Raw genomic sequence first — 15,704 nt, 5'->3', positions numbered from 1 at the left:
ACAACACTGTTAAAGTTTAATTACAAGTTCAGAACTTGTTTCAATTAAGCAGTAGGAAAAGCCCCTGAAGAAAGATACAATGAAGATTTTACCTCATATCCCAATCAAATGAACTCTCAAACTCAGAATGGCACTTAAAAGTCAAATGTTTCTTAGTGTACAAAGACCTTTCAGTTTTTCAGCATTCTTTCAGAAAGTGCAAGACAGACATGTTGGAGCACCCAGATATATCCACCAGGACAAAAGTATTACGTATCCAGTTCTTCAAATTAGCAGTATAATCAAAGGACAGAGATCACAATTTAACAGGCCAGTATTTTATTGCTCTCCAGAAATTTTCATATCATACATACTTCTGATAGGCTTTTCCAGCTACCTGATACATTCATGAATTTGTGAAGTCTGGTCAAGTTTAAGAATCTCCTACTTTTTCTCAGTTGAGATGTGTTTGATAATACAGTCCTAGGATTATCACCTCAATATTTTGTATTTTCCCCTCTCTTTTGACATTCAAGTCCTCATATAGTTTAAAGTACATTTTTACACACAAAAAAAGCTCCAGAATCTCTAGTATTCCTACAGGGCACAAATGATGTTCCTAAAAAGCATTCATTCAAGTTAGAGTATTTCATAAATGGTGGCACTATGTAATGGGACTTGTGAACCAACACCATATGAGCATACATTAATCAGCAGACAGCACACTGAATACATGAGGCAATCTTCATTAGTAACAGATGGTAAGTTTCAGCAGTTGCTATTTTATAGGTTGCAAAGGATAAGGACAGTATAACAAAAATGTTCAAACAGCAGTTGTTTCTTTGTAAGAAAATACCATGGGGTGCAAATCTGCATGCATCCTTTTTAAAAATCTCAACTTACATATAGTCTAGTCATCAAATTTAATCTTTTTCCCTTGGAATGCTGTAATTTGAGACATTTGTTCCCGGCGCCTCTTGCTTGCTTCCCATGATGGATGAAGAGGCTGCTCCAAACATGCCTTCTTACTGTCACATTTAACACCTGCAGCTTTTGCAAATGGTTGCTTCTTGAGCTGTGGTTCCTTTTTAAGAAGAGCTGTGCAAGAAGTACAGAATAAAACATTAACTACATCATGAACCATCATAAAAATACGCTAAAACTACCTTGGGATTGCAGGTATTTTCAAGAATTTCTTAATGAGCCATGGGGATCAGATTCATCTGCATGTTCACAGCAAGATTTCCTCATCTTGCAGGCCAGTAAATTGTCACTTGGTAGACTGCAGATAGTTAAGATTTATTATTACTGACCACATTGGAAATTTGTGTAGACAAATATTCAGCACAGTCTCAACATTTTTCTTCACAATAAACCAATGAGATATTACACAATGTAACAAAATAAGACTGAAATGATACCCTTGATCCAACGAATTCCAAAATCGAACCATATACTACAAATAGAATAAAATATTGAAGGAGATATTGAAGGAATTACTCATAAGATAAACGACTTGTTAAATATCATAATCTGACACCTTTACCTGTGCATAGGTAACACTAACTGCTCAACATGAAGTCAGATGGAAAAGCACATTCCTGTATAAACCCTACTTTAAGTACTTCTAATATGCAAAAATAGGAAATAGCAAACAATATCCATAGATTAAAATGAAAGCTCAACAATTTGACCATTTTAAAAACCAATGTTAAAATATGTGCCACAAAACTGAAATGAAACAAAAAACAGACTGTCGTGATTAGGCTGCAGAGGCAACAAAATCTGAAAATGTTTTTACTCTTATAACTTTACCAGGTTAAGTAATACATACCTGTTCTTCCATTTTTGAGAGGGTGGTCTTTAGTATTTCTAAAAATAAAAAGAGAATTTAGGATTTTTCAGGAAGCTTATAATATGACAAACACCTGTGTACAGAGAATTGTCATCACCAAAACATCTGTGCAATGACTTTTCAAGCATAATGTGCAAAACCCTTACACATTATTTCCTCTTTGTTAAAAAAGAAATAAAAATAGAAGTATCCAGTAGTGATTTAATTTGGATGCAGGTCTAGTTAGGAATCCTATGCATATGGCAGTGCTAATGTGAATATGAAAAATACGTAAGTGTGAAGAAAGCACAAGAAGACTGCAGAATAGTTTATGTGAAAATGTTCTAAGCTGTAATAGGCTGAAATTCTCCTTGTTTGGTAAAGGGCTACTAAAAATCACAACAATTTCCGTTACTGGGAAGGAGGGAGGGAATGGAGAACATAAGGGGAAATGGTTTACCTTCTTCTATTTTGAGATTTCTGATTAGAGGTAGACAAAGAACTGCAGAACATTGATTCCAGCTTGCTTGCTTTTGCACATGGCTTTCCTTCTTCCATGATTAAATCTCGTACTGCCCCACTATTCTTTTCGTTCTTCACTATGTTTTTCTGAAGTCTATCCTTTCCTTTTGCTGAACAATGATCAGTAACTGCTATCTTTTTCTTTCTTTTTACTTTGCCAATGAAGAAATCATCATTGCTGTCATTGTCAGAATCTGATGACTGGTTATAAAACCTCTCTTCAGTACTATCATCAAAGTAGTCCTCTTCATTAGGATGTTCCTGGTCACTATCATCATTAATTATTTCTTTTATTGCATTTAATTTGTTCACGCTCATATTTTCTTTCCTTTTCTGATAGCCAAGTTTCTTCCCTGTTTTATTCTGAGTCACTGCTTGCATTTCTACTGCCTGAAATGAAGATTCTTCTGGAGTATATGCTCTCTCAATTTCCACAGTTTTCTGCTCAGATTCACTGTCACGATGGTCTTCAGCCACCCTGTCAGTTTCTATTTTCCTACTCATTTTTGTTTTGTGTTCACATCCTTGCTGTTTCTGACCTAGTTTACAAGCTTGGTCATCCAAATTGCTATTGAAACTTTGCGCTGGTTTAGGCTGTTCTTCTGACTTAGCTTTATTCAAAGGAGTGGCTTTTGCTGGGTTCTTTCTTTCATCCTTAAAAGCTTTTACAGCAGCTATACAAGGGACAGAAGAAAAATATTTTGTTGCAGCTACACATGAGTTTCCATAAGTTATTTTAATATATTAAAACATTTTTCTAAGTTAAATATGTTGTACTGAGCAAGCGTATTTTGAACGTCTTTATCAATCATTTACTAAACACATGGGGCAATAAATACCTTAAAGTACAGCATCAACAAAAGTTAGGAAAAGAAATTATTACCAACTGAATACACTGTTAAACTTGGGTTTAACTGTTAACTTCTCTTCCAGAAGATAATTTTCAGCTGATAATCATGCTCATTTAGGGCATTACTTTGTGTGTAAAAACTGCAAACAAACAGTAAATTGCTCAGATATAATTAAATGGGTATTTGACATGCTCTGTTATTAACAAAGTAACTTTGTGACATTATTACTAGGACTTGACCCTTTTTAACATCAATTTTAGTCCAAAACTTTGAGTTTAAAGAGAACAGGTGATAACCTAAAGAACAAGGAAAGATCCCCTAAGGATTCTGGGAACAGTTTCCAGGGAAGTTTAAGGGAGTAATTTGCAAAACCTTTTAGCTGCCTTTGGAAACCTAGTTGTAATGCTCCTTTTACCTTTGTATCTGCACATTATTATGCTCGTTGCTAGTTCAGTCCTATATAATTTAGAGATACTCCATTATATTAATTTGATTTTTTAGAGTTCCATTTATGAGCCCTGTTTGTCCTACACCCTATACATTAAATGTCATATTGCATACTGTCACATATAAGCCCATTTCAACCAATACAAATGACTAAAAGCTTGTGATACTTGGTTCACTGCAGCTAGTTAAGGTAACTACAGACGCTTTTTTTTTTTACTTTTCTTTTTATACTGCTTGTTGGTATCAGGAATATACAGGAACAAGGTAACACAATAGTAAGCTACTGAAGTCATAAACGAGTTAATAAAATATTTCATACCTTTAAGTTCAACGAATCTGGGTTTCAAGAGGGGGTGTGTTGCCAGTCTTGCAATGGCTCGCTCAGCTGCAGTACAATTTGGCTACACAAAATAAATTTGAAGATGTGAAGTCAATAGAACAGTGAATACCTATGCAGGTCTGTATCAGTTATGCTACAATGCATACTAATACGATTCTGGACTATGAATTGGACAAGAGAAAAAACTTATTATGACACTATAATATTTGAATATTTCTTATTTTTTCCTGTACTACCGTCATTCTAAATGAGAAAAAATCTGACTGCCCAAACATTGACAGAAATGTGACAGACATGCAAATCAGCTATTTTTCAGGTACTGAATAGGGATCACATGATTTTTATTTTAAAGGCATACCAGACACATCTCTTAGAGCTAACATGCTGATTTTTACATTCACTATTTCTTACCCCTGCAAAGCAAATTAATGAAGCCCCTGAATAAGAACCATCATATTGGTAGAAGGCATTCTGCATGAAGAAATACAGCAGCTTGCAAGAGGTGCAGTATAGATGCCATAAAAGTAGGTAAAATGACAGAGCAGGTATTGAAGGAATATACATTGAAAGTGGTTGAGAGGCAAGGTCTAACCTGATCTTAAAGACAAACCACCTTGAATTTGATGTGGTAGAATACTGGAACTCTGTAGAATGATTTGAAGAACAAATATGATCTTCATGCTTTAATTTGAAGAAAAAGGAGAAAGGTAGGAATTGCTTCCATTTCTGACTTCCTTTTTGATATATTAGAAGTCACAGGTATGACACATTGTAAAAGCTATCTCATTTACAGGTTCTTGTTATCAATTTGCTTGAAGAACAAAATGAGAGGTATCTAAGACTTTCCAAAGGCAGTTTTGTCTTCTTTTTTTTGAAGGCAGGAAAAGAAGGTGTAACAGGCTTGTAAAACACAAATTTAGCAGGAAGATTTCTTAAAGCCTGCAGTGGAATTCTTTGCGAGAGAAAAGACACACCTTCCTCCATTTCTCCTAGTGGTACTGTAATGTTTATATGTTTAAATTGTTGCTACCCATGATTTGAGCTATATGCTACAGGAAGTACTACAGCAGAAGCCACCCAAACCAACAGATGATGAGCCTCGTAAAGAACTGGGAAGGTGTCCTGTGACCCAAGCTGAGCTGGTTTTGGTACCCAACAACTCAACACGACACACTGCCTATCCTGTCCTAAGCAACTACCGTGATGCAGCCAAAGTCACAGGTATGTAAATTGTAGGGAATAAGGGGTGGAGATTGTACTGGCTCTGCCCTGGGATGGAGTTAACTTTCTCCATAGCAGCCAAGATGGTGCTGTGCTTTGGATTTGTGACTAAAACATTTTAATGTTGGTAACACACCAATGTTTTAGTTATTGCTGAGCAGTGCTTGCACAGCATCAAGGCCTTCTCTGTTTCTCACTCTGCTGTCCCAACAAGAAGGCAGGGGGTAGGCAAGAGGTTGGAAAGTAAACACTCCTGGGACAGCTGATCCAAATTGACCAAAAGGATATTCCATTCCATATCAAGTTGTGCTCAGCAATAAACTCTCAAGGAGAGGAAAAGGAAGAGGGAGGGATGTTTGTGGTTATGGCGTTTGTCTTCCCAAGTAACCGTTATGTGAAATGAAGCCCTGCTTTCCAGGATGTGGCTGAACATCTGCCCGCCGATGTGAAGTAGAGAATAAATTCCTTATTCTCCTTTGCTTGCACACACAACTTTGCTTCACTTACTGAGCTGTCTTTATCTCAAGCCATGAGTTTTTCTCACTTTTGCTCTTCTAATGCTATCCCTGTCCTGCAGGAGTGGGGTGTAAGCTGCTGCTGGGTGCTTAGTTGCTGGCTGGGGTCAAACCACGACACAAACACTACCTAATACATCAGGAATGCATGTTTAAAGTATCTGATTTGCTTGACATGAGTGCTCAGTGGGGAATCTTACTTGTTTGTATGTACATTTTCTTCCAGCAGAAGAAATGCCACTTAGTATAAATAGTTATGTATTCATTGCATAAAGACAGATGGATACTTCATGCCAACTAACAGAGCAGAAGATGACACTACACCTACAGCAGAGACAGTACTTCTAAATGCAGAAACATTTAATTGGTTTGCAAAACATAGATCTTGTTCCTCAACCAATGCAAAGCAAATGCCATTTTTTTTTTTTGCCATAGTTCTAGAGCATACAATATATACTCTAGGTATGTCCACTCATATTTCATGTTTGAAGTGCAGAACATCTAGGAATTCTAGTACCTTCCTTTCTCCTCAAGTCTCTGTTATTACATCGTTATTTCTTCAGATCAAGAAAAACTGGAAAAATATTTTCTCTGTAGACTGTCTACAGAACTATGAACACTGGCCAGAGGAGACAGGTCAAAAGATGGGTCCATTTCCAAGGGCGACAGACTGGCTTACCTTCAGGCTAGCCTAGCTCTGAGAAATTGAAATCTGAATTTTGATCCCCATGTGACAGTGTTGCATGCTGCCACCAGATTCCTGGGACAGCAAGCTCACATTTCTGAAGATCAAACGCTATTTTCTTTGGAGATTTTTCTATAGCTGGAAAATCTATTTCTGAACTTAATTAATACACTTTTTCCCTCAGCTACTTCCTGTGGGTTTTGAAAGAATATACCATGAAGTTCAGAAAGCAGCAGCAGCTTCTGTGCAACATCTGGTGTTCTTTAATTTAAGTATTTATAGAATGGGTTTAAGCATATACATGCCAATCCATATGGAATAACTACATTTTTTCCTTATAGCAAAATACTTCACAAACACTACTCACACTGATAGACAGTAGCCAACAAACATACAATATGACATTCACATTCTTTAAAATTTCCCATTTTTCCATTTTTTTGGCACATCCAATGCTCAATTTATTTTTCCTCAAGTATTTTCCAGTATATAAAACCTTGGCAGAAAATAAAACTTAACAGAAAAAGGTCAACTGTATTTACAGCATGAACACCCTTTCCCCCTCCTCCTGCCCCCAGCACATTTAATTATGCAGATACTGGAATTGTACATCTTTATTCTCACATGTTCCTGCTACTTCTTGTATTGTTTTGGACTATTCATTTTTTCACTCAGGCATATCCTAGTACTTTCCATAGGAACACTTTTCCTCATTCAGTGTGCAACTGAGGTGCTGCAAAGTGAAAAAAGCAACTGAGCAGTGTATAATCACACTTCTCAGTGAGCAACTGTAAGCTACATACAGAACCACCTGAAAGTCAGAGTCTCCTCCAACTTTTTGTCTTCGTAAGTGATGCATTATTTCTGTATATAGTATTAAAGACGTCTGTTTATCATCACTGACATGATTCATTAAACTCCATGTGGACATTTAACTGAGTTAACTGCACTGATCTCTATATTTTCAAATATCTTAAAATGAAAAGAAACCCAAACTGCATAAACAAGCATTCTTAATCCTGAATGTTAGCTGTGCACACAGATGCAAAAACCTCAAAACATAACTTGTCAGTTATCGCATATTAAAGCAGCAGTTGCATAACTTACACATGTGCAAACACATACACATGCCCCACATCAGGGAGACAAACTTCGTACAATGTGGCAATGATTGGGAAGAGAATGGACATTACAAGCTTGCTAAGATAAAAACAGATTCATAACCCAAGTTTTGAGATGTGCTGGAATAGCGGTCAGCAGAAGTATGGAATGGCTCTGAGAGGGGGCAGCACTGGGGAAAAAAAAAAAAGTCAAGCAGAAGTTGTGTGGGTAGTACCTGCTTCATACAATGCAGGTGATAAAGTAAGAATGAGAAACCGAGTGTCTCAGGGCCTGGGGCAGATAGGATTGCAGGAGCTGAAAGGGAGACCTTGTTAGCATGCTTGACACAGTAGAGTTTCAGGAAGAATTAAAGTGCAGAAAGCTGGGATTAACTCGGGAATATGAAATGGAGACTTCTGACCATTGCTTCATTCCGATTATTTTTCCTACTCAAATCTATGTTTGTTTGTACCCTCTCTGCTATAATTATAATCAACAATAGGAAAGAAAAAGGTCATAATTCTATTCTTCAATTGACTTTTGCACAAAAGGGGATTGCCTTGTTACAGGTCTCACCAGAAACAAGACTGCTACTAGAAGAGTATACTACTACAAACAGTACTACTAGAATTTCAACTGGGTCAAAGGACAGTGCTACCAAACTTGTAATGCTTGGTGGCCCTGCATCTGTTATTTTAGATCATCTCTCAGTTATTTAAAATAATGACATTCACATGGAAACAGTCAGAAACCCCACTGACAAGTGTGCAGTACATGGCAAAAGCCATGACACAAAAAGTAACCTCGAAGCCATATCATACTTAAGTTTCTAAACTAACTGGAAGTGCAGTTCAATGTTGAGGGTAGCGACAGCCTGATTTTAAGCAAAAAAAAATGGCAGAGATAATGCTATCCAGGGTAAGCACTAAAAAAAAAAAAAAAAAAAAAAAAAAAAAATCCCCAGTTCTGGGCCAAAACAAGATGTCATTGCAATACCCTTTGTAGCAGCTTAGGAGAAGAGCTGTTTCTCTACTAAAAAAAACCCCAGAAAACCTGTTAATCCACACGTTCCTCCCAGAGCTCTAACTAGTTACAGCTGTCCTTCATAATACCAGATGTGGTTAATGTGGAGTCACAGGGTGGCTGAAGGTGCCAGATCATGGCTGCCACCCAAGTCCATCCCATGACCTCATACTGCTTTGGAATGAGACCCTTGAGAAAAGTTACTTTCCGACTGTGAAACGCTGATAGTTCTCCCTCTTCCTTTATGTCTGTAAGACATACAGTAAGTGACCTGTGGGCATCAGACATGGGGAAGATTTTGGTAAGAGAGGCAATTAGTTATGGGTATCACTTGTGGTAGCATTGTTGTGTCTCAGCTCCTGACAGCAAGAGATTGTTTGTTGACCCTGGCTGGACACCAGGTGCCCACCAAAACTGCTCTATCACTCCCCCTCCTCAGAGGACAGGGTCACCTTATGTTGTCTCTGCTGCTCCTTCCTCCTCAGGGGGAGGACTCCTCAACACTCCTCCCCTGCTCCACTGTGGGGTCCCTCCCACAGGATATAGTCCTCCATGAACTTCTCCAACATCAGCCCTTCTGACAGGCTGCAGTTCTTCACAAACTGCTCTAGTGTGGGTCCCTTCCACAGGCTGCAGTCCTTCAGCCACAGACTGCTCCAGTGTGGGTCCCCTTCAGGGTCACAAGTCCTGCCAGAAAACCTGCTCCAGCGTTGGGTCCGCTCTCCACAGGTCCTGCCAGGAGCTGACTCCAGCACAGGCTTTCCACAGGGTCACAGCCTCCTTCGGGCATCCACCTGCTCCGGCGTGGGGTCCTCCACGGGCTGCAGGGGAATCTCTGCTCTGGTGCCTGGAGCACCTCCTCCCGCGCCTTCTTCACTGACCTGGGTGTCTGCAGGGTTCTTTCTCTCACATATTCTACCTCCTCTCCTCTGGCTGCTGTTGCCGTGCAGTTCCCCACCTCCCTTCTTAAACCTGTTACCCCAGAGGTACTACCACTGTCACTGATGGGCTCAGCCTTGGCCACCAGCAGGTCTGTCTTGGAGCAGGCTGGCTTTGGCTTTATCGGATGGGGCGGGGGGGGGAAGCTTCTAACTTCTGTTGTGTCATGTCTGTCTGCCCTCCCTCCTCCCCCCCAAACCTTGCCACACAAACCCAATACACTCACCTTGATAATAGGAGGATGGATCAATTAGGGAATGCAGTAAACAGGTCTCTGTTGGATTTGGCAAGAGTTTAAAAGAGAGTGGTTCTCCCAAATACAGAAATAACAGAGAGCAATCCCATAGTATTCAAAGGATAGAAACAGCACTAAATGCTTCAGACTCTGCACAGGAAATGGATAGCCAAAACCTGTCAGATTTATAATCAACTCTTACTCAGTTTTTACTCAAGCTTTCCTAATTTTCCATGTAACATCAAAATGATGGTACAGGTGTTAGGAAGAAGTAGCTATACAAGCTTAATAGCAAGACAGGTGAGAAGTTCTTATGGCAATTACTTCTGTATGGATCTCAGGAAATCATGCAAGTTTCAACAGATTTTTTTTTTTATATTGGACTATATGCAATTTTTAAAATAGACTGATGAAAAATTTCCAACTGAAGCTAAAATGTATGTCCTAACAGATCTAAAGCCTTTGCAAAATAACTCAGCAGGGTAATGTCTTGTAATAGAACAATAGAAGAAAAACTGAACAATTTCTTACAAAACATCATGATACACAAGTAAACTTGAAGTGCTCCTTGGCTTCTTGTTTATTACTCTCTTCAGTGCTTGCCACAGTTTACATTGGTTTACAGTGTTTTCTGTTATCATAGTAATTCAACCATGAAAGTATTTTTATATATACTTTATTTGTCTTGCAAACATTATGGAAGTTGAAGACCCATGGCAACATGGGGTATTCTCGACAATCTTTTCACTCCTCTGCAGAACTGCACACAATAGAAGGTAAAGGTCTGGAGAATCTAGCTGACCTTGCATTGACGGCAGTAGCACTGGCAGTCAGCTCGTCACTGACTTCTACAGACTCTTGAATCCATCATCAGGGAGAAGCAGGAGATTCTTCTAAATACTATCAAGGTGCCTACATTGCCCTAACTTCACTTGCATGTCTGGACCAAAGCTGTTCTTTTCCCCACAATTTGTTTTTAGATTTACCTTCACTTGTACATCCAGTTTGGCTTGTCTTTCATCAAAAAAGAGTATGAAGTATAAATTTGTTTCTATCATTGGCTCATCTTCTTTCAAAACAAGAATTTCATAACAGGCGTTAAATTCAAACAAAAATAGATTTCTTGCTGTTCTTTGCTGCATGCATGATAAAAAATACCCACTATCCAAGTATCTGAAAAAGTTTAAAGGACTTTTAAGCAGCCTAGCACTTTACAAGTGTTAGAAGACCATATTTAATTGGAGTATAAAAGAGTCAAGAGTTTCTCTGATTAATCTGTCACAACTAATTTAGCCAACCATACAACTGTCAGGTAAATGCTTCTTTTTCAGACTGGGAAATGGTCAAAGAGAAATGGGAGTGTTTCATCCCAAACTACCACAGTGATCTACAGCAGAGCTTGGCATAAACCTTAATCCTGCCAAAGTACAAATTAGGTACTTAATCTTCTACTAATTCTTTCCTTCTTCTCTTCATGCATAAAATAATTCCTATGATTGTTTCAATGAAGAAAAGTCAGAGCAAAACAAAATCCTGAATAAAACAGGCATGGATTCCTAATTATCTCCTCATGGCGAACAGGGTCAACTCTAGGTGTAAACTGAAGCAGCAAGACTGTGGGAAAACTCAAATGCTGCTAAGTAGTCTTCACTTCTTCCAGGGCTAGTAAGAATATCTGTCTATAACCCTCTCAGTTTGGCATTCCCACACAAACAATGCAGACATTTTTTAAGGAAAAAATGTGAACTTCTTAAGGTTATGAAAGAGGACATAAAGCAAGCACCGTGCCAACTCCCCCACACAGTTGTGGTGGTCTAACTCATTGTGACTACCAACACTGAAACCTCCGCTGGCCTTTGAGAAAACATAGAAACATGCTGAACATCCCAGTGGAAAGCAGTTGTGAAGAGAGTACTCCCCATATTAGACTCTAAAAAAATTATTAAGAAATATCTGTAATGTAAAAATATTACCTAATTTGAATTGTACATCCAGTACAGTTAACGAGTATAAAATATGTACAGTTCTGACTTAGAGCAATGTAAAGTCAAATACATAAAACATAACAGTATAAAGCCTACATATTTTTGCTTTTTATATATAGCTTTGTATAAAATATATGCATTTCATATATTTTGACATTTGAACAGTTGCGGCACTATATCACTATACAAAATATATGCACCCTGCCAAACTGAACAAAAAAAATTGGCACACAGCGCAGTAAAATAGATGCCACTAAAAAAAGAAAACACCACCACTCTCCCCACCCCCTTTCAGGCAAAAGACAATCATATTGAGAAAGTAAACTGGAAAGCAAAATACGATGAAACAGAAACCCTGAAGCAAAAAATGTACTTCAGGGGTATAGAAACAAAATGCATCTCGGATAACATGCAGTAGCTGTGAATAATACAAAGAGAAAGGTCTTTGCCACAAAATTCACATAGACTTCTTCAGAGAACATAGTGAAATTTGGAGGAAAGGTCATATATAAATTAGTTTAACAACCACTATATATCAGATCTGAAACCACAACTGACTTTTGCAGAAAAGTGAAGTTGACAGATCATTTGCTCATAACTGTCCATCTAGAATGAGTGTCTGGAGACTCAAAATAGGCAGTAGTTTATTAACTCTGAACAGGGAGTTAAGCTGACCAATCTCAAAATGAAATTTGAAACAAGCACTATTTGGGAAAACAAAATTTAAAAAAAATTATTACTTATACTTATTTGCTATGGAAGAGACAGCAGAAACTCAAAGTAGACCAATAACACTCAGGCAGTGCTGCAAGCTGAGCAGGAAACTACGACCTGAATGCATCTGAGCTCCCAAGATCCAGCTGTGCATCACGGGCATGTCCAAAGACTGAGTGGAAGCAGATGATAGCAAATAAACTGGCAAGATACAAGGATAAGCTCCACATTATTAAAACTATCTAATGGCCCAAGAAGTTCACAGTATTCTGTCTTGAATGAACCTGAGAAGTTTCAGAACTGAGATATCCACCAGCCTCCTTATGAAGTCAATTTGGTGACAAAACCCTGTACCAAGCTTTCAGGGATGTAATCTTGAGATATCCTTACAATATTTCACTGTAAAACAGATGCTCAAATCTCAAATTATTACTTCTCAGATGCAGCCTGATACAGCACCATATGAAAGACAGTTTACAACAGAGAAAGCAGACATAGTTCACGTTTTCAAATTTAAAACAGATGCAAAGTGCTTCAAAACTAGCTAACATTTGAAAAACAAGCTCCAATTTAATTCAGGTGTATTTCAGATAATTTATAACGTAAAGGTAAAAGATTTATCCCTGCCAACAAACCTTGTCCTGCTCAGACCTTCTAATTCACAAGCATTACCACCAGGGAACACACCTATACATAACTGAAGTACTGTCAGGTCAATGTCTTCAGGCAAAACTCTCAGGAGAGATGTATTTATGTTCAGAGCACTGCTGAAGGAACTAAATATGGGACCTAGGGATTTGGAGGCACAGATGACTTAAAGACTTCATGAACACTGCACACACTAATCAGGGGTAGGCCATGTTATAATATGCTATTCAAAACAAGACAGAATTTCTTGGCATACCACATTGCAATTTTCATGCACAATTGAAAACAGATTTCTTTTAATCTATATGTTTTTCAGCCACTTTCTGAAAAAGACAATGGAAATACAAATTCTGTTCACTGAAAAACTATTAAAACATCTGAGATAAACATACCAGTTCTTTGGCACCAAAATGTAGATTTTCCATCATTAAGTCTATTGAGAGAGTATATGCATTCAAAACTTACTCTAATGATAAACACATGTCAGATATATATGGAAGCCCTGATATTACTTGAGCATATCAGCAGATAATGGATGTAAAATAAATGGAAATCCTGGATGTTCACATTTTATAGCAGGTATTTCACCATATGGCACACAGAACAGTCACCTTCATGCTTAAAGGCTCTCAGGCATCTTCTCGGCCATTACATTATTATTACTGAACTCTGGCATGCAGAATTTTCCTAATGTGTAATCATTCAACCACTTCAATTGTCATGTAGTTATTTGTATTCCAAACCCAAGAAAAACTAGACCATCACCCTTCAAATTTAATGCTATTATACTTTCACTAAGTGACCAGTTACCTCACATTTCCCATACCTTCCCTTACCTAGTAATATTGCCATAGAGGGGCAATTTGCCATAAACTTATGCTGTCATTTTACCAAGCTGTAACTTCTTAATGTAGCTGGTCTTAGCATCTACATTCACTGACAGCCCAATAGATAAGATTTTTCTTTAAACAGAATTCCAATAATTCAAGAACATCTATTTTTTCTCCTTCAAGTTTTAAAAAGTTCAAGCAATAGTGCCTCCAGCACTTTTAATCTAATTTTCCAGTGTTAGTAGACTGATGGGCTTCATATTGGCCTGAAAGAGCCCTCCTAATTCTGTAACTTTTTTTCCTAGTTTTCATTTTTATAAATACCAATTTCTTAATTCTGAGTTGCAGCACTTTAAAACTGATCTGGATAGGAAAGGGGGGAAGAAGTAGGAATGGTTTTGTACTTTATTGTTATATGATATATAATGAAAAACTTATAGAGTTTTATTTATAAAAATAAAAAGGAAAAGACAGCAGCAGCTGTTTTTCATTTTTAGAAATATCAGGAATGTCATTTATTTTCTTCTGATTTTGTAATGCAATTCTGAGTCACACTACAAAGCATATGTACAGAAACAGCTCTTCCAGTTAGTAATGTGCAAGTAGCTGTCAGTCTTTAACATAAGTGATTACAATTGTTTATATAACATTAAAGACATCTTAACACTTTAAGTTCTCTAAGCAACTAAAATAATGAAAGATTCCAAATCATGTATGTTCTACCTTATGTTCTCTCTCCTTGCACTTATCTTCTGTGCCAAGTCTATGGTGCTTCTCAAAACAAGACCAAGAGGTAATGAACTATGGCCGCTTTTCCTTCAGTGGTACAATGATCTTGGTTTCTCATACAAAAATATTCCATTGGAAGTTAATGCTTTTAAAACCACCTCCAGTAACCTTGGTTGAAATTGCTCGATGAGTAGCAATACTTAGAGGATTAGCAGACAGACAGATGGCAAGACAGGGAAAACATTTTGCCTTCTCATTTGGTTGAGCATATCCTTCTCCCTGCCCCTTCACGTGGATCAGCTTTACAAACTGATTGCTTTCCCTACAGATACATAAAGCATGCAATTCAAAGATGCTCTCTTTCATACCCAAATGAATTAAGGGTAACTGAAAACTCTCACTATTAATATCTGTCCTAAATTTGTAGCTTCTCTAATCTCATTTTAACATTTTCTGTTCACCATCATCATTCTGACTGGAGGCTGTAGCACAGTACTAGTACCAAACTTTTATGACAGTTGGAACTTCCATTCAAAAGGCTTCTTAGGGTTTCTCTTTTCCTGCAATACATTTGTGCTGTTAGATTTAAATACAGTGCTTCACAGCACAGCACCGTCATGCACATACATCCTACCTCCTTAAACCTGTAAAGATGGTGCCTTTCATTAATTATCTTGAAGACCTGGTGGAAGGAGGATATCTATTAGATTTGTGATGACATTATGTGTCAGGTATTCTAGTTTCCCCCCGGGTAATTTTTTCAGTTCAAGGATTGGTATGGAAGCATTCATAATTTACACCCTTTCTCTATAGCTTAGTATTGGAGGTGCTAATCAACTGGCACTGTAGGCAGTTTGATTTATCTTCCATATTTATTGGATCAAGCTGTTCCCTCCTTGGCCTTTAAGAGACATCCTAAAAAGCAGCCTCATGCTCCCTGTCGGTCATGTAATTGCGAACCAGATATTAAAGGAATACTTAATGACCTTTAAAATTTTCAGTGCCAGCAGCCTGGCACAATTTTGATTATGATGCAGCTCATCTTTCCTGTTCAGCTTCTCCTTGCCCCAAAGGTTCCCCAAACACCTAAATCTCTCCTTTCTATA

The 15,704-nt window shown here is 37.9% G+C and overlaps 1 protein-coding gene and 1 long non-coding RNA gene across 3 annotated transcripts in view; both read right to left on the bottom strand.

Annotated features, from left to right (window-relative positions):
* Window positions 1-301: 301 nt before the first annotated feature.
* SRFBP1 (serum response factor binding protein 1) overlaps window positions 302-15,704 on the bottom strand; it is a 77,232-nt gene continuing 61,829 nt past the window's right edge. For both annotated transcript variants that reach the window (XM_069775788.1, XM_069775789.1), the window contains 4 exons: window positions 3,953-4,034; window positions 2,274-3,009; window positions 1,814-1,851; window positions 302-1,077 (listed from right to left, as the gene is read on the bottom strand). In XM_069775788.1, the coding sequence (XP_069631889.1) occupies window positions 890-1,077; window positions 1,814-1,851; window positions 2,274-3,009; window positions 3,953-4,034 (1,044 nt within the window). In that variant the 3' untranslated portion in view covers window positions 302-889. The remainder of the gene's footprint in view (window positions 1,078-1,813; window positions 1,852-2,273; window positions 3,010-3,952; window positions 4,035-15,704) is intronic.
* LOC138683693 (uncharacterized) lies at window positions 12,296-14,586 on the bottom strand. Its single transcript, XR_011323105.1, has 2 exons — window positions 12,676-14,586; window positions 12,296-12,563 (listed from the first exon to the last, which is right to left on the bottom strand). It is a non-coding gene; the product is annotated as an uncharacterized lncRNA (long non-coding RNA).

The sequence above is a fragment of the Haliaeetus albicilla genome, chromosome Z, assembly GCF_947461875.1.
Source record: "Haliaeetus albicilla chromosome Z, bHalAlb1.1, whole genome shotgun sequence".
NCBI classification, from domain to species: domain Eukaryota; kingdom Metazoa; phylum Chordata; class Aves; order Accipitriformes; family Accipitridae; genus Haliaeetus; species Haliaeetus albicilla.
This window is presented reverse-complemented; position numbering and strand designations above follow the sequence as displayed.